The 19858-nt window shown below is 39.0% G+C and overlaps 1 protein-coding gene across 12 annotated transcripts in view; it reads right to left on the reverse strand.

The window, feature by feature from the left end:
• MCF2L (MCF.2 cell line derived transforming sequence like) overlaps positions 1 to 19858 on the reverse strand; it is a 150870-nt gene that overhangs the window by 45560 nt on the left and 85452 nt on the right. For all 12 annotated transcript variants that reach the window (XM_079323012.1, XM_079323010.1, XM_079322997.1 and 9 more), the window contains one exon: positions 11102 to 11216. In XM_079323012.1, coding sequence (XP_079179138.1) covers positions 11102 to 11216 — 115 coding nt within the window. The remainder of the gene's footprint in view (positions 1 to 11101; positions 11217 to 19858) is intronic.

The following is a 19858-nucleotide window of genomic DNA, read 5'->3' on the forward strand; positions in this document are numbered from 1 at the left end:
CCTTTAAGTATTTTTATTTTATGACAGTTTCTTTCTCACAATCCAAAGTAAAACTAAAAGACTTAACATTTTAAGCCACCATCTCTAGGGAAAAGAAAGCAGACTTGTGCTTTCTTGAATAAAGGATGAAAATAGGTTGATATATCACACTCCACAAAGCTCCAGTTTGAAAGCCTCAGATATTGCAGGCTTTTATAGCCCAAAGCACCCAGCCTCACTGCTGAAGGTCCCTGATTAAAACAATTTAGAGATAGCAGAAACCAAAAAAGAACTATAAACCAGAAAAATGAGCTCTTACACTGAACTTCCTTCTTTCAATTGCAAAGTGAGTCTGTAGGTTTTACCACTGTATCTAAGCTGAATACTGCTGTGAAATGCTGCTAATATTGCAGACCTTGCTTAATGAGTTTTCTAAAAACCTGCACTAAAATAAGTACTTAAAAGTATTTAAATGAAGAAGAGCATGGCAAATGAAGGAAGGTATGTGTTACAGATGTGTTACAAATGTAACATTTATAAAGTTACACAATGTTACAAAATATATTCTTGCATTTTAGTACTTTTTATACTCATGAAATGATATCATGTCTAATCATAAAGTAATTACACCCCTAAGACAAGTTGGAGTGTTCTGATAGCTGGGCAGTAATACCTTCCCATAAACCACCCTTGGTCTAAATTAGCAAACTTTAGAATTATATTTTCTATTTTTAAAACAGAAAATTAGAGACGTGCATTGTAATTGAGATATCAGTGGCAAAGAAACCATCTGCCAAGAAAATAAATAAAATCAAAATGTATTTCCAAAAGATGGCTGTGTGTTGCCATCACGAAATTCAGTCACTTAGACAAAAAATAGCAGTTTGGTGCCAAGCTCTGCCGCAGATGTAGATGTATGACTAACTGAGGTCAAGTGCACTGAACAAATCTGAGGACAGAATTGTCCCTAACAAAGATATCATTTATGAACACCCATGTGAAGCTCTTTGGCCACCTAGCAGACCTCCTGAGCCCCTAAGGCAAACTGGAATGACATTTTGGCTCCCACTCAAACAGTGGGCCTGACATCTTGTGGTGATACTCACTTGTGACAGCTCAGATTCCTACAGGAATCACTTTCAGCTGAGGTGTGTAACTAGTCTATCAGTAATCAGTTCTTATTCCAGCAATATTTTTGAGAAAAAACAGATATTACAGGTGCACTCTATTTAGAGCACATGGCACTGCATATGGGGCAAAAATAGGAACAGAGTGATTAACAACAAATTAACAAATTAATTTCTCATTTCAGACAGAATTAATATGGTTTTTGCTTTAGCTTTTGTAACCTCTGTTTCTTCAGCTGAAAACACTGAAGAAGTCAGCCAGTGCAGAAGTGCTGGAAGGACATATCCATCTCTTCTATCTCATTGAAAAATCATCCAAAGCAGACCCAAGGAACAGGCTCACCTCAAACTTCCTGATGTGCCAAATTGAAAGCTGGTGCCTGGTGTGGAAGTCACTGCACCATCTCTCCATATCCTCATCTCTGGAGCCAGGGGAAAACTTTGCCATCTACTCCTTACTGTGTTTAACCAGTGAGCAATCTGTACTGTGCTTCAACATGAAAAAAGGCTCTTGATGTAGAAAAATTTGTTCTATTTGATTACTGAGCTCTGTCATAGTCAGCTCAATGAGCTATAACTGTGGAAGGCAAAACTTACCCAGCTCAAACTAAGGCTGGCCACTGTTCATGAAGAAACACAGGAAAGAGGAGGAATTCCAGCAGAAGAAATTTAAAATAGGACAGCCAGAAGTGCTGTTATACAAGGGCAGCCTCTAGTGGTCTGTCTAAAATCACTGAATGCCAAGTAAAAATTATTATCTTTTAAGCTCTTTGCACTAAGAGCTGCATTTCACCCAACACAGCTGATGCTGTGACACTCCAAAGCAGCAGCACAACCTGCCTGCAAGCAAGGAGGCACCATTTTTTATTGATTCTTATGCTTCATATCTGATTTTGAAAATAAAAACCTTTTCCCTTCCCTCCATCCCCCAAAAAAACAACATGCATACTATTTCACAATCTAACTAATTCTATACTGAAATACTGAAACTCAAAGCATTTACACCATCTCTTTATTATTCTTTTGATAGTTACTGACTTCCCTTCACAGAAACAGATGAAGCTGCACAGGAAATTAAGAAAATCTGAGCTTCTCTGTTGGAGCTGAACCTGCTAAAGCTTCATCATTAGACAAGATTCAGATAAGAAATTTGATTTATTTCTCTGCCCCAACTATGCACCCTTTTTTTTTTTGTTCTTATTTCTCCACATTCTAGCTAACTCTTATCCAGGGTACCACTGACACAAACCTTCTCTCTTTCCTTTCATATTATGCTTACTTTTGGTCTCAGCTGTTATTAGTTCATGTCCCAGGAATGTCTAAAAACACACTATATTGGAATTTTCTCAGGACTGGGGAACCATCAGATAACCAAAATTGCATTACAGGATCTCTCAGCAAGTGGGTGAAGAAGAATTTAGATGGATGTTGGGTTGTGAGGTGACATAAGTAAAACCATCATAGGCAAGTGGTTAAAATTTGCTCATGAAGCAGAAGAGATGAGCAAAATCATACAGCCTGGCAGTGACACCATAAAAATAAATGCCTTTTGCCACTTTTAAGCATAAGCAAGAAAAATTACACATGATATTGTGTCAGTGACAGGAGATCTTAAAAGCCAGATAAACAGGAGAAAAAACAATGAGAGAAACTTCAAAGAGCTTTGTCTAAGGGGTTATTAACCATTCAAAACTTTGGAAGTCTCATCCCAACTTCACAATGACTGTAGGCCAGACAGCCACAAGTGGTTATGTGCAGTCCAATGCCTGATGTGAAAATTCCTCATCCCCACAGCACTGTGACAACAGCAGCTCACAGGACCGTGACAGCAGCAGCTCACTGCTCTGCCAGCAGACCAAGAACCCACAAGGAAGATGGGCCACTGTCAGAGACATCCTGGCAACAAGGCAAATGACAAACAGCCTTGGTCCCAAAAGTCTTTATCCTCCACAGAATTAAGTCTCTTGAAATTGTGAGATACAAATCCCAACATATTTACATGAGGGAATTCTGTCTCAAGCACTGCTTGTGCTCCTCAGCCAAATGGACAGCACTGTACACACCTTATTTAGTGTAAAATATTGATGCCACTTCATGCCAAATCATAGTTCTTTTATCTCCCCACTCAGATCCAGAGACATGGGCATCAGTATCTTCCTTCACTGTATCTGCTCTTTATCTCCTGTGCTCCTTTAGGTCCTCAAATCAGCCTCTCTTCCACTTTCAGCAATTCCTCCTTAATCACAACTAATTGGAAGACAGCAATGCTGGCTATATTCTATCATATATGCTGACCTTCTTTCTGCTCCAAAAAGCTTATGTTGTTGGGGGAAAGCCAAGGGAATGTAGCCAGGATTAAAAATAACAACTAAAGTGTCCAGGCATCATCATCTGCCTGGGCTGGGACATCTGCTTGTACCATGTGCTTTTACTGCCTTTCCATGGTAGCCATCAGCCTTTTTTATGATAATTTCACAGATTCATAGAATGACTTGGGTTGAAAGGGACCTTAAAGATCATCTAGTTGTGACTGCCCAGAGCTTCACAAGCTTTGTTCCACCAAGGAACTAAAATCAGAATGACCTTAATATATTTTTGCAGATAAAAGAAAAATTAGTTTAACAAGTACTTGCTCAACAGATCCTCTTTTTGTGTGTGAAATTAAGTAAAACAAGAGTTTTTAAGGAAGAGTCATAATTTTCTAAATGGAAAACACAGTGTGATTTCCTCAGGTCATGCAGAGCTGCTTTTAGAAGGACTGTCTGCACAAAGACAACAACTTTGAGGACTCATTTAGACTTAACTACAGATGGCTGAAGTAGGTCACGTTATCCTGGAGGGACAATTAAGGATAAATAGGTCAATAAAGGCAAAAGGGCTCCATGACGGTTCAAGATTAAGTAAATTGAGCAACAGAAACCCTGTGTGACCCTTATTTTAGAACTATTAAGTCTAACTCCATAAAAACATTTTTACACCTATTCAGTACTGAAATATTGGAATTATTCATATTGCCAGGACACTGCAACAACCACTAATGCTACTGCACAAAGTACTGGAACAACCTTACAGGGAATGTTGCACAATTTATTTTAGAACTGTGCCATTACACTTAAATAGGGTGTTAAATTCTCTGAATTTAATACTGGACTAATAAAAACCCCTGTGTGACAGTCCAGAATTTTGGTAATTAACTTCCACAATTTTGCCGTGCTTAATTTACTTTTTCTTATTAGCAGACTAAATTTACCACCGGATGATGCCTGCCATACATCCTACCCAAATCCTCTAAATCCTAAAGGTGTAAATGGGATTTAAAGACTGGAAAGGCTTTACCTGTACAGGGCTGGGCTTTAAAACAAGTTTAAGGGACTTATAAGGTGTACATTGAAACAAGTACAAAGATTTCTAAACCCAGTAAAAATTCAGACTCTATGTAACAATTTGGGCTCTGACCTTCATCTTGTGAGGGTATGTATTTGACACAAAAGCTTTGGACTATCACTTAAATGTAAGATATCAGGGACTTGCTTCAAACTTAAGGTTTTACAGTCCCTGCCTGCTTTCAGCAACATATGGCATTTACAACTGTTTGGCAGCTGTGCTCTGAGAAGGGAAGGGTACACACTGCGTGACAGATTTTGCTGGAAGTCCTGGGATATTCTCACTGACAAATTTGAGGGGCTGCCAAGGTAACAGCAGGGTACAGGTTCCATATCTTCAGCATGGATTACAATCCAACAAAGAGGAGAGCCAGGGAAATTAAGCACAGCTGACAGAAATGAACTCTGAAACTGCAAAGCTGTTGCTCAGCACGTCAGTATGAACTGTCAGGGCATCTGGTTTTTGGCACTTCTTTCCCATTATGTGGTGATGTTCATCCCTGGCACTCCATAAAACAAAAGTGCTTAACTCTCAGCCAGTGGTGTGCAGTTTGAGATAAATGAGCAAACACAGCAGTTACCCTCTGACACTGGCTCTTCACAAGGTCTGCTGGACCTCATGGACTTACAGGCTCAAAACACAGCATTACCCCAACACTGCTGCCCTGCTTTCAGAGCACATTGGTGCATCTATGCCAAGGAGACTGGCCAGCCCCAAGCTGAGTGAGCCCTGAGCTCTCCTGTGTCCCTGGCACTGAGGTTTGGTAGCTCCAGCAGCACCCATGCCACGCTGCTGCACTCCCTTCTGGTCCCTGCCTGAATCCTCACTGTGCACATACATCTGAACCCACTGAAAGGCTTAGCACACACATTTCTCTTTCAGTTTTCCAGTGCTATCCCAAGCAATGGGAAGCTGGTGTAGTAAACAAGGAGGGATCTACCAGAAGTTTAGCAAACCCCAACGACTGAGCTCCTGAACTGTCAGACACCAGCACTTTTGGAGGTCATCTTGTTCTGTTCCATTCCTTGGACAGGATGGCTCCCTAGTTTCCTACACCAGAGAGTACCTAAAAACAACAGGATTTTTGAGAAGGCTACACGATGTTCAAGCATTTGTAAACCTTCAGGAACCTCAAAGAAGGGGACGCTCTCCCAGCCAGGAAACTGATGGACACCTTCCAAAACAGGAAACTGCTGAACATGCCAAGTTAGCTTGAGTTATGCTCAAGATCATGCAGTAGGACACAACAGCATAACAAAGAGAAGTGTACAAGGCTCTGGCAGAACACAAGCAAACAAGGCCCATATATCATGCTTAATCTGCAATGTGGGCCTCAAACAGGCCATCAAAAACTGTTCTGAATTTTCTAATCTACACTACTTATTTCTCCTGAAAGGGATTTGTGTTTAGGACTCAGCTTTACACTTTTGAAATATTAACTTTCCAATCTCTTGTGACCACAAGAATTTCAGTGTGATTTCTTTGTTCAAAGATGAGCCTACATGAGCAGGAAAGAAAAGCATTAAAACTACACCCTTTTGTTCTCATAAACAGCATATTGTTTTCTAATTGCAGTAGAAACTACTAATTAACCAGAAGCAAAACCATATGTTGAAATATACTGTGTAGTTAAGTTTTTTCTAACCACTGCAATTATCTATTAATTTCTTCTGGAGCAAGTTCTCATGCTACTATCCATATTTGGTAAATCCATATTCCAACAATGTGTACACACTTAAGCTAATAAAATACATTTCAAGAAACAGCTGTGATGAAGAGAAATTAAATTTTAATAGTACCTACCTTCAAAGTACACAGCAAATCTTAGAAGTCTATTTACCAGGATCAATAGAAAAATGAAAAACCCCAAAACTTTCAAAACAGAGAACACTGAATGCCCTGAAATGCAATATTCTTCCTTCAGCCTCAGTATATATGTGATGTAAAAGGTACATCACAGAGCTGCCTCTCCCTAGGCAGTAAGAATGATGGTGTTTGTCCAGCTTTTACCCAGCTAAGGGAGAAGACAACCTTGATCTGTGAGGCCTTTTTTTCCTACTGAGTTCAGCAGTCATCCCCAAAGGATTCAGAGAGTGAAGTAATAGGAGACAGTCTCTGCAGAAAGAGAATCAGACCTACATGGACATTACACTACCTCAAAATATCCCAAAAGGATGCAAGACATGGCTGACTGTCCTCTACTCAAACACAGGTGAATTTAAAGTTGTCATCTCTTACAGACACTTTATCTAGAGACACTACTGTATTCTACAACTCCACAGATAAGAACCATTAATTCATGTGGATCAATATTTACATGTTAATTATTTGTACAATTCAGCATTTCAGTCAAACAGCTCTTCCTAGAAAGTACAGCCTTATCTTCTGCCATGGATTGTACTTGGGTGGCCCAAGTATCCAAGACAATTTTCACCTCTTTAATAAAGCTTTATCTTATATTTCAGTAATAATAAAAAATATAATTTGCTAAAAGGAAAACCTGCTTCAGAAGCATTACACAGATACCTTTACAACACATACTTCAATACCAAAACAGCAGTTATAAAAGCATTAGCTGCAATCTTCTGCTGTCTATTGTACTCATCCTTAATCCATTGTTTTTTCCTGACAAAGTAGCAATCTTTCAATACACATTCACAGTGCAATACACAGTACACAGCCACAGTGTAACTTTTGTCACACATTATGTCAACAATCTGTCCTGAGTATTTTGAGATTACTACAAACCATATGTTAGACACACGGTATTTTATCCAGCCATCTATGGAACATGAATTTACCCTGCAACATTACCAACACCCACCTGAAGAATATGGTTCAGCTCTCTGCTTAATGCTATACAGCTGCACCCAGGTTAACTGAGTATCTTTAAACTGAGATGAGGTGTTCCCTTTCCACTGTGTCCTTTCTTAACATCCTCATGTATCAGAAATTTACACATCTAAGCACATGCTAATAGCTCTACTGTTTACACTATTCTACTCCATGATCATCTAAGCTGATGGCATGCAGCTTTTAATAGTTCTATTTCTAAATGCAAGGTACCACACGAGATACTTTTTGCTTCGTGATTAAAGTTTACTGTGAAAAAGACAAGAGAAAGCCTCACAGAAAAAACTTGTGAAACCCAGTGCTTAAATAATACAGAACAGGGACACAGAAAGAGGTGACCAGGTCATGTTTATCTTCAAAATTAAAAGGAATAAAAAGGTAGGTTGAGAGGTTTCGGTTTTTCTTCTCTCAACCAATTCCTAAGCTAATCATCTTTCACTTGGGAAGAGATCTTGAAAACCTGAAGTCACTGCTAAGATTTATTATACCAGTAAATATCCTTGTGGGTGAACTCTACTGCAGAGCACAGAAAGGTCTTTTCTTATGAGCTTTAAGTAGCTCCTCACTGTCATCCCCATGAAATATAATTTCCCTTAACATGTGACTCCAGGCAGTCAGACAATGAGGATTGAGTTACTGCTGCCAACCCCTTGCTGTGATCTTGTACAGGGCCAAGTAGAACAAGCAGTTTTCTGAGGAGCTGGGGTGGCTCCAGATGTGTCTGTGCTCTGCAGCCTGTGCTCCTAGAAATGTCCATTTCCCTTTAGTCAGAACAGCCAAAAGTCAGAGTTATATATCTGATAAACTAAATTACAATAATCTGGGAGAGCAGTCCATGCTTAAGAGCTGTGAGCTGCATTTCCATCCTTTCTGAAAATCTGTACTCCTTACACCTCTTTAAGCAACTGACAAACTAAAAAACTAACTGCCTCCACCTCCTTTATAAGCCACTTCCAAAGCATCTAAAACAGTATCTGAACACTAAACAGGAAAAATCCTGCCTTAGACCACCTTCAAGAGCACTAGAAATATCCCAATTCAAGAAGAATTGCAGCAGTGCCCCTTGTAGGGTTAGAGATGTGTGTATATATATAAATCTGTGTGTGTGTCTCAATAGTAAAATTTCAATATAAAAATATCAATAGTAAATTGATAGTAAATAGCAAACATCAACATCAAAATATCAATAGTAAAATATCTTTCACAAGGGGATGTATGCTAACATCTGGCTAGTGTCATTTCTGCAGTTTTTTAATCCTACAAACCTGCATAGGCCTCACTAACACAATTTTACACAGCAAGCTTCTGACACTGCTAGTGAAGATGTCAGTCAGGAATGTCATAAGCCCTTTGAGATTCTATTGATTCTCAGACACAAAAAGTGGCACATTTATCAGAATCTTAACAACTGCATTATTTTCACAAGATTTAAAATTGAATTATCACTTCAAACCTAGAGAACGGTTATATTTACAATAGTGAATACCCTACTCTCAGCACCTAGACAGCTGGGCTATCTCCTTTGTTTACAAAGAACAGTCCTCTCTTTCTAAATACTTATGAATTAAAGAAACAAGAAAACCCTAGAAGATAAGCCAGACTCAAGGAATGACCACTTCTGGCTCAATGCTCACAGAGAATTGATAGGAGCAGAACAACCTCTGGAAAATCCACTCCTATCCATGGTGTGATGGGATGTACTCAGTGCTCCCCCACTGTACCAGATGCTGTTTGTTCTGATCAGAACTTCTCACGATCCTCACTCTGTGCAGAAGTTCAGTGGGCCACCATGAAGTGCACCACCAAGGACTTTCAAAAGGAGAAGCAGATGTGAATTTAGAATATAATTATTTGCAGAAACAGTACCCAAGATACGATCAAGGGATGCTTAGCACCATACAGTTTAACCACCATGAGGATAAACAAAGAAAATGTAAAAGCTGCCTTGAGCTTCAGAGTTTCATTCCCTGACAATCTATTAGAAGTACAACCAGGAGGGGCTGGTTACACCAGGTACAACTGGATGAGGGTTCATCTCCTGCTCCAGACCCTTGCCAAGGACATCAGACAGCATGAACACTGAGCAAGTCTGTCTCCAGATAAAACATCAGCCAATAAACACCTCTCTTTGAGCCAAAAAATCCAAACACTTTCTTACCTACCTAGCAGCCCCACCTGCCAAAATGCAACAACTCAAAGTGAACAGAAGAGTGCAGCGGGATACTGAGTGGAAAGTCTTGCTTAGGGTGAGGTGGAAGATGTGCACAGCTTTGCCTCACTGATACATCCAGTATTGTCATCACACAAATAGGCTGCTCAAGCACAATTACTGTTCTTTAATTCATGCTGGCTACTCCCCATCACCTCCTTCTTTTATGTGCCCAGAAATGGGTTTTAAGATGACTCACTCCATAATTTTCTCATAGATCAAAGTGAGGTTACCTCAAAACCTTTCAAGAATTATGGAGAACAACCTTACTATGACACTGGTTAGTGTCTTCACCACTCTCAAAGCAGCTCATCTTATCCCAAACACTTGATATGAGTCAAGATTTCTCAAGAGATGCTTGATTTTGTCCTCAGCCATTGCTTGTCATTTTGCTCCTTGAGCTCTGTCTCTGATCCTGGGAGATACTGTCAGAGAAGACTGAAGTGAAGAACTCAAGTGTTTCAGTACTAATTTGTGCAGTCCATTCAGCACAGGTCCACATTTCCTGTTTATTCCTGTACTGCTAAAGCACTGGAAGCTTTTTCAAGCAATCCTTGATGTCTCTCTTTTCTTGTCCCTCAGCTCCTGTGTGCTTGGACATTTCTGACACCATTCCTACATGTCTGGACAATCTTCACTCTTCCTTTGTAGTCTGTCCCTGCTTTCACCTCCTGTGTGCTGCCTTTGTATCTCACACAGTCACAAGCTCTCTTTCAGGCAGTGGGGTCAATCTCCTGTTATGTTGATCCATGTTCCAGGATGCACCCTTCTTGTACTTGGGGAATGCTGTCCTTCAAAACTTGGCAGCCTTCCACAGCAGATTTACTCTTCAGAACTGCCTTCCTTTGTATTCCACTTAGCAATTCTCAGAATAAACCCAAAATTTGCTCTTTTGAAGTCTAAGGTAGGTACTTTATCCTGCTACTTGCCTTCCTCACCTCCATCAGAATTTTGAGCCTAATATTTCATTCCTTAACAGACTGTCAACAAAAATCACATTGTTTGTTGAGCATCCCATTCGTAACGCTACTCTAAGAGAGTCAGAATTAATCCTTGGGCCTGCTTTGCATCTTGAGGAAAAACTCTGGAAATCTGCAGACACTGTACATTCAGCTCAGCCATGGAAACAGCTCAGGTGGAGAGGAAAAACTTCTTTATGTAGAAATGGTGTTCCCTCACTGAGTAATATCCTGAGCAGCACCCAGGAATTAGCATGCTCTGCCAAAATTATACATGTGTTCAATTACAACACTGAATATTACATTCTAACTACAGTGAAGACACAAGAGGATGATCTCCATCATGGAACCTATATCCACACATACCAGGAAGTAATTTTCTGATGAAACATAAATAGCAGTACATAATTTATCTAAAAACTACCTTAGACAGCTGTCACTAACCAACATTTACTGACACTGCACCATAAGCTTAATTTTCCTTTCCTTTAATTAAATACCAAGCCTGAGTTTTACACCACAAGTAAGGGATAAAATGTGAAAAGTCCCTTAGCAGATAAAAGGTCATTTTCTTCTAGACAGGTGCTCACCTTGGAATGCTTGTTAGGTAGGTCAGGACATTCTGAAACTCTTTTTCAGGAATCTCACTGAAAGCTGGATAGTCTGGAAAAGTGATAACAGGGCAGCCATCTCCCCCTCTTCCACCTACAAAAGAAGAAGCAAATGCGTTTACATGCAAGTCTCTTTACTTAGACTGAAATTTCCAAGTAAAGAAACAACTGCAATTTTTTTTTTTCTTTCAGGGCTCATGTGTGGACAGTTCATGGACAGTTCACTCTGAGCAGTCTCTCTCTTCTTCAGTGTTTAGGAGGTTTTATAGGAAGGAATTTGTTACACCCCATTCACCATTAGATTTTCTCTGGACAAATGCCTTGGCTCTTGTGGGCAGTTCTGACACCAGGTGGCAGTGCATCTTTGATAAACGTCAACTGCAAGGAAGTAGAGGCAATTGGAAGCAAGAAATGAACTAATTTCGAAATAAAAAATTAATTAACAATTAAGTAGGCGAATCTCCAACTTGAACTGAACTCAACCCTCTTACCAGTTGGAAATAATTCATGCAACACCCCCTGCCCTGCTCAGCTGGCTGCTTTGCTTCCAGGTTGGTGAAACAGAAGGGGCAGAACGTTAAAATAAATGGGTGTAGGTGTTTCAAATGAGATTTCCCATTCCCAGATTACGTTCAGAAGGTAAAGCACAGCTGAACACCTACACTACAGTAGAGCTGCTGGTGAGCTGGTACCATTATATGTATCCTTCCTGGCATGTGCACCACGGGGTACAATTCACAGACACAATGTTCTTCATGTACTTCACACACATTCTTACATGCAAAATGTAATAATTTCTTTTTAAGGGCATTATTAGTGTTTTGTGTCTTTAGCAAGTATATATTCATAAAGACAGGTAGGACAAGGGGCTTGCAGAGCCCAAGCAACTACAAATTAACTGTTATGGGGTGGCAGGAACACACTGCTGGGAAGTTCTCTTTGCTTCATAGCTCAACAGGAGAAAAAAAACAACAAAAAAGTACTGTTATAAAATAACAAGGATATTTTTTCCAGCCTTGAAATCCAGTAACTGAAACCAGCAGAAACCAGCATCAAACAGCAATTAACAACATCAACCAGCATTAACACCAATTATGAGAGCAACACTGATTTGTGAAGATTATTACCCACTTCCAGTCCCCTTGCACCTAACCTCACAGGAAAAAGAAGAGGAATATTTGACCTCAGATTCATTTGATAAAAGAAATCACAACTCCAAACCACATGTAATTAGAAGAGCTCAAATGGTATCTTTATGTTAATTTGTGGTGAATCTGATTTCCATTTACCAGCTTACAGTGGCATGGTGCTGTCACTGTGAAGCTCTTGGAATTAAAATACATGAAAAAAATAATGTGCTCTGGATGTATTTAAATAACAAAAAAATGCAACTATTATGCAAATATCACAAGTTTGCAAACCTGACCTTTATGACACATCCAAAGATGGCAACACTGAGTCAAGGGATCTAATTTTAGCTATACAAATATTCACAACACAAATAAAAGTTAAGACCAATTTTGATTCTATTGGTTTTTGTTCACCCAAGCTCTCACTAAAGCATTTTCCTCTCTTGTTAAAAGCATGATAATGATAATTTCTGTTGCTTATGAGGTGTTCTGTTCTCTCTAGAGAAACTATTTTTAGGCACAATCATACATTATTTGTGGTATCTTTACTGGTTACTTGCTTTGTTCTACTTGATTTCTATAAATAGGACATATGAAACAAAAGAACAATAACAATAGACTTGCAGGACATGTCCTAAAAGCAGAAGTCTGGACTAGGATTGCCAGGAAGTTCCCAGACCACCACTGATTGTCAAGGGCAAATAGATCCATCCTGCCTGGTGGCTGCCTATTAATTTTCAGTTTCTAGAACCTCTGTGGTTATCTTGGGTGGAGAGGACTCTACCCTGAGCTCTCAGAAGGTTGTTCCTCACTGATTATCTTTTTCTTCAGTGTTTCCCTGCTGGGCCACTCGAGCACACACATACCTTCAAATGCTCCTCAGCTGCTTTTCCTTATCAGAACCTGAAATGCTACACATAAGGAGTTCTGTAAATTTCAGCTTTAACAAAACTGACTTACAGAAGCTGCTCTCTATATTGCAACTTCATGGGTTGGACTCTATGATCTTGGAGGTCTCTCCCAACCTAGTGATTCTGTGATTAAATACATTATCATGAAGGGAAGGTCACTCTGGCCAAAGCAGCCACTGCTCTAAAAGGAGCATTTGTCAGAGAAATTTACAAAAAAGGGCCTGGGAAATGAAACCAAGTAAAAATCCTACATATTAATTGTGTTTATATTAAAAGATAGAAAAAATAATGAGTTCACTTTTTAAAGTGTCGTTTATTTCTTAATGAATCTGATCCAGCAAGAAAAGATTTTTTCCTTTATTCAGAATCACTCTTTTCTTCCTCATTTTTCTTCACCTCTGCAAAAGCAGCACAGTTCATAAAATTAGCTAAAATAATAAAAGTAAATCAAGCCACAGAACTTAGAGGAAGGAGAGAAAATGTTTAAGAAGCTAAACTTTTAGGGGTTTTATTGTTGATGCTTTTGGTTTTAGTGAGAGGGAAAGCATTCAGTGACATTCACTTCTTTTACCCTTTTTTAATCACAAGTTTAAGGCAAGAAATTCAAACATCCTATTAAAACTAATTCATATAATAATCTTCCAGCACCTCAGAATTATATACACCTGATTACAAAAAGAAGACACGGATGAATTTGAGTGCTAAAATTCATGCAAATAATTCAATACATACAGAGTAACTAAAATGAGTTACTGCAATTTTAATCACTGTGCAAAAAATTAGTAATTTAAAGCAATATTTTAATAAATTCAGGTTCTTTGGTACAGTGAGTTCATCTAACCACCTCAGTTCTAACCTCTGGAAAATCACCTGTTTTGCATTCCCCTCTAGCTCAGAGTCCTGAAATTCCAGCTACAGCTGTTAAACAGCCTTAATTGATCTGCTGGACAAGTTCTGCCCACAGAGGCACACACAAGCCTGCTCTCCTATTTTCTAGACTTACACAGGGATTACACAATTGGAATTTAATAGTTTTATGTGTTTTTAAGATGATCAAGTACCTGAGAGCAATAAGAGCATTTTCTTAGTCTAATATTAGCCTATTTTTTTTAACATAATTTCCAAAAGTATAACAAATCCTCTTATTTTTGTTTAAAAAGTTATGAGCTCTGTTCTGACTATGAAAATGTCAAGTTGAAGGGATCTAGGGAAAGATGCCTTTACCCATGGCAGGGTAGGGACAGCCTAGATGATCTTTAAAGGTTCCTGCCAACCCAATCCGTTCTGTGATTCTATGAATATGCTGAAATACATTCAGCATCATTTCTCTATGAAATATTAAATAAATGCCACTTGAGTGCCAGCTTTAGTTTTTTATTGCAAAGAGCAGAAGAGAATGCATCAGTCCCTAAGTGGGTGCAATCAGTCTGCAGACATATTACCTGAAATGATTCCCAAGAATTCCTTGATGCTTGTCTTATAACATGCAGCTGTAAGAAACATTCTGCAACTGAGAGGATTATTACTTTCCAGCTATAAATGGAAGCACCATAGAACTAAAGAGGACTGAAGCTAATTTCAGCAATTAAATAAAATAAAAACACCACACTAGTTTAAATTAAGCAGATCTGCTTCCACTCTACTTCTGTGAGCATTCATTGATGGAAAACTTCATTATTAACTGACTTGTACATGACTTTGGCAGCCTATTCACATGAAACTTCTTTAACAGATTTAGTGTCAAACAAAACAAATTGCCTCCATAAAATGGAATTTTTTCAGTGGATAAACCTTGACAGTTCCAGCAAAGCCCTGTTAGGTTTCTTCTATATAGATCTACGAGCCTTGGTCTAAGGTCAGTGTTTACAACAGTGACAGCCCTGTGTTTGGAGAAACACACATTTAAAAAACATTGAATTGTACTGGCTCCACAGGTTAGGCAGCAAAATTACTTAACTGTGCTTAGAAAACAAAACTTAGTGTTCCTAACTTTTGAACACAACTAACACCAGCAATATCACCAGTTGTTAAAACTGTGTGTACCCACATCATTATGGTCTTGTGGATGAAAACAGTAGAAAAAATAACCATGGGAAATCAGCTGTGCTATTGTGAAATGGGATGATAAAGTTTCCTTTAATTTCCACTTATCTAGCACTTATTATTTACATTCTGCTACATCTAACGTTTCCCATCACAGTTGCTATGTCTTCTGCATTTGTTTTTTTTTTTATGAAGCAGATTGGGTGATAGAGAAGTGCTAACCCAAGGAAATTATAGAACATTTCCAGAATTTCTAATTAAGAGGTACGTTAGTAACTTGGTATCTAAAAACAATCTCAAGTGAGACAAAATAAGTATTCTTTTCTGTTTAAAAAAGCATTGACAGGGAAAATTTCAAAACTTGTGCATTGAACATCTGGTAAAAACTGCACACACAAGTGCACAGGCACACCCAAACAGAAAAAAGGGTAATTCCCCACAGCCCTGTAAAAGACATGCTAATTGTTTGGGGTTTTGTATGGACTGCAAAGTTTGACAGCAGCAAAGAAATTGCTCACACTTACTTCCAGGAAGGATGACTAAGAGATTATTTTGTAATGTTTCCTTAACTAGTCTGCTCCTGTTTGCATTAAAAGAAAAAAAAAAAGTTCTCAAAAGTGCTCTGACCACCCCCAGAAAAAGGAAGTAAGTAGCTGGATATAATTAGATGACAGAGCAAAGAGTCTGTTGGCCTGATTCTGTAATGCAAACGAGATAGTATTTGGACTATGAGAAAAAACAAGATCTCTATGTTGATCAATGTGCACACACAAGATGCAAGAGCATCATCCTTGTTGAATGGCTCAGATCTACAGTGTTAGTTCAAAAGATGCTGCTCAAAAATTGCACTCCTGTCAAAGGTGAGGTCCTCATGTGCTGAGAGAAGGGCTTACCTCAGATTTTTTTTATTTTACTATTGTAGTGGTTCAGCTATTATGCTTGTGCATTTCTGATAAGGAGTTTCTCCTTTCTGCTTGCATAATATACTTAACTGGAGAATTCAGTATTTGAAATTACATGTAGACTTCAATGAGGGAGTGGATAAAAGCTTCACTGCATATCCTTTGCAAAGGAAAGCAGATTCTAGAGGAATTTATTAAAATGTTCTTTCCTTGAAATGAGAAGTTTTACTTGCATAACTTCACAAGCTGCCTTTTGCCCAAGCTGATCAGCAGCAAATAAACTGGCTTAAAAATTGGGTTGCCATACAGAAATTTGCATCTGAATATATTTGAACTGAAAATATATTAGCCAAGAGATTCACTTTCTCTCTTTATCTTTTCCTTTACTACATTTTTGCTTTGATTTTTTTAAAAAATCTCTACATACAGTAGGTTTAGCACAGTAAATGAAAAGCAGTAGTTAAGCTTACACCTATGCAAGGCAAAGACTGCTAAGCAATACTTCTTCCACTGTCCATACACAACATAGAGAATATACTGTACCAGCAACAAAAATCAGGCTGATATTTTTAGCTAACTGTTGCAGTCTATTAGGTACAGAATCCACTGAGAAATTCTCAAATGTAGTTTTACAGACTCAGCAGCCAGAGCTACTTCAAGGGGAACAGCTTGACTAGGGAGGAATGGTCAGGTTATTTCCACAGAGGACAGCAAAGACACATCCAAGAAAATAAACTTAGACAAAGTGAGATGCTTACTATTTACAATGATAAAGGTACAAGCACATATGTATATATTTGTAAATCAAAGGTATAAGCATTTTGATAGCTAGTATCAATGTTAAATTTTTCAATGGAAGGAAGAATAACTAGGAATCAACAGGCAAAAATGTAAATAGCATGAACCCATATTTATATTTCCTTTAATGGAAACACTTTGAACAATGCATAAATAGGCATTCAGAGGAAAGGGAGTTAAATAACTGGTTCAGTGCTCATGGTGGCCAAGAGTCCCATTTGCACATCACACAGCTTGAATGATTTAAGATGCATATCAACATACAGGTGTCTGTATGCCCTTTTCCATCTATATTATTTTAACACACTTGCACACTGTGATGCAGACAGACACAAGGCTGGGGTATGAAAGTCACACAGCAATCATGGAAAAAGAAGATACTTATGAAAGAAAATATAAAACATGAATGAAAGACTGTGAGGAAGACATAAGGAATAAAATTTCCGGAGACTTTTAAATGGACCTTATACTGTCCTTCATGGGATAAAAAACAAAACTAAGCAAAGAAAAAAGGCAGAAGATCCTTTTAAACGTGGAAAAGAAGTGGTTGCACTAACAGTAACTAAAGAAAGCAAAGGTAAGAGGTGAAACACTGAACCACGTAGACACAACACTTAATATAGCCTAGCAACAACAAAAGTAACTATTTTAACCTAGATAAGGACCTTGTTCCAGAGAAAGAAGCCAAAAAGCAAACAACAGTGCCTGAGGTAAAATATTAACTTCAGGGTTTATAAACTTTGTGTGTGAATGACTGATTACAAGCCTTGTCCACAACTTGCCCCACCTGAACACAACTGCATACTCACTGCTGAGCAAGAGCCAGCACCTTGATTTCACCTCACTTTAATGTATTTACTGACAAACTGAAGCAGTTTTCAATTAATTTTGTTTCGTTTCAAGTCTAATTTGGATGTTCCTGCAGCATTTCCATTACAATCCAGCACAATGAAGGACACAAGTAAGAAGTGACCCCAATTCAGACCAAAACACAGAAAGCAGCTCAGGAAGGGCCTTTAGGCACAGAAGCAGACTGGGTTTCATTCCCTATTCAAGCGAGTGTCCCATGAGACCTAGATACATCCTATTAGAGAAACTAAAGCAATTCTCAAGTACACGTTGACTTCCTGTTAAAAAGCCAACAGCTAAAATCAAAAATGCATCTAAGACATTCAGCAATACCTGCAAATATGCAATTTTACCAAAGGCATTAGTAATCTATGGACTTCCATTTTAATGAGTTTTATGCCATGTACTTAAGATTATATTTCCAAGGCAACTTAGTAATAAGCAAAAAGAGTCTCATTCACATACACATCTTGAGTGGCTTAGAGCAAAGCCACTCTTAAGCTCAGCTGTAACAACAAACAAACTGCACACAAATCAAGTATCAAAACATTGGCTCTGTTCCTTCATTCACAGAACCTGTAAAACCACTATTTGGTACAGAACAGAGAATTAACCATCAACATCCTGCAGGGGAACATTAGGACAAAAAAACCCCGAATTCCAAAGTGAAATGAAAATGCCTAACAATCAAGTTTCCCAAAACCAATAAAATACAACAATCTAGTCACAGGAATGCAGCTGACCTATTCCTTGAGGCAAATAAAACAAAATTCTAATTGACATGAGTGTGAACAGATAGAAGAAAATAGAATGAGGAATGGCTCCTCTTACTAAGCTCCACTGCCAGGTGGATTTATTCAGTGCTGAAGATGTTTGTGGATTTGTGAACTCAACAACTCATCTACCACCACCACCACCAGTTTTACCCCTCACTTCAGAGGGGCAAAATATAAACTCTACTTACATTACTTGCTGATTCTTGCATAACACTCTTATGAGACATTTTCTGCCCATGGATAAGAATGAGCTTGGAAAGTCAAAAGAATAAATTTCCAGAGAAGAATTGTAGCTTAAACACTATAACCTCAAATGAAGCATGAACAGCCAACTTCATAAAAAAAATAAACTTACTTTCCAAGTGCTACCACCACCCTACAGAAAACAGTCACTACTGCAGACCCATAGCTTAGCTTGTGCAGCAGATAATTGTTAATCATGGGTGCAACAAGGTTCAGTGAGCTCTTGCCAAGTAAGGCATTACACTGCTTCATTCCCCTGTGTCTCTGGATGAGATGCAGGATGAGATTCAGAGAGAGAGGGAGCAGTCCCAGAGTCAAGCTGTAGGTCAAAGAGGTGAATTTCCTTCATACTGAAGGATGCAGGGCAGCTCTGCCAAGCCACTGATGTGTATTTGCAAAGCCATTTTAGTGCATCGGAGGGAGAGAAGGACATAACTCCAGCAAGCTCACTGCTGCACACCTGCCAGAGCTTTTACAGGCAGAAGACAGGAGAACAACCCCAGAAGCTTTTCAGACACCTTTTTCCACTCAGCCTGATCAGTGAGCACAGGCACCATCTCCCTTTGCCCATGATCAGCCAGCCGTGGGCTCACATGGAACTGGACCGAGCTCAGCAGCCAAGATACGCAGGGCACACACTCCAGCCCCATCCCTGATACTCAAAGCAGGATCCTTTGCAGAAGGCAGCCAGTGATGCCAGGTCCAAAATGCTGTCCAGGACATGATGCTGCACTTGCCTGAGCCCAGCAGTGACACTGTGGGGGAGCATGGTACCCTGGTGCTTGCTCCACCACTTCAGTCAGGACCAAGGTGTCACCTTGGGCTTCAGCCCAAACGTGACAGCTGAGCCCCTGGCAGATGGGGCTGTCAGCTGAGGACTGCAAGACCATAGCAACCACCAGAGCATTCATGCTGCAATCTCCAGCTAACTGGAAAATCACCTGCAATTTAAAAATTTCTATTACATGTTAAAAAAAAATCTTTTAACAAATCCATAAACAACAAGTCTTGGCACCCTGCATTTTGAGTTACTCATTGATTTCTTATAGAAGAGTTGTCAGAGACTGTGAAAGGACATCAGGAT

Source organism: Erithacus rubecula (genome assembly GCF_903797595.1).
Source record: "Erithacus rubecula genome assembly, chromosome: 1".
In the NCBI taxonomy this organism is placed as follows: domain Eukaryota; kingdom Metazoa; phylum Chordata; class Aves; order Passeriformes; family Muscicapidae; genus Erithacus; species Erithacus rubecula.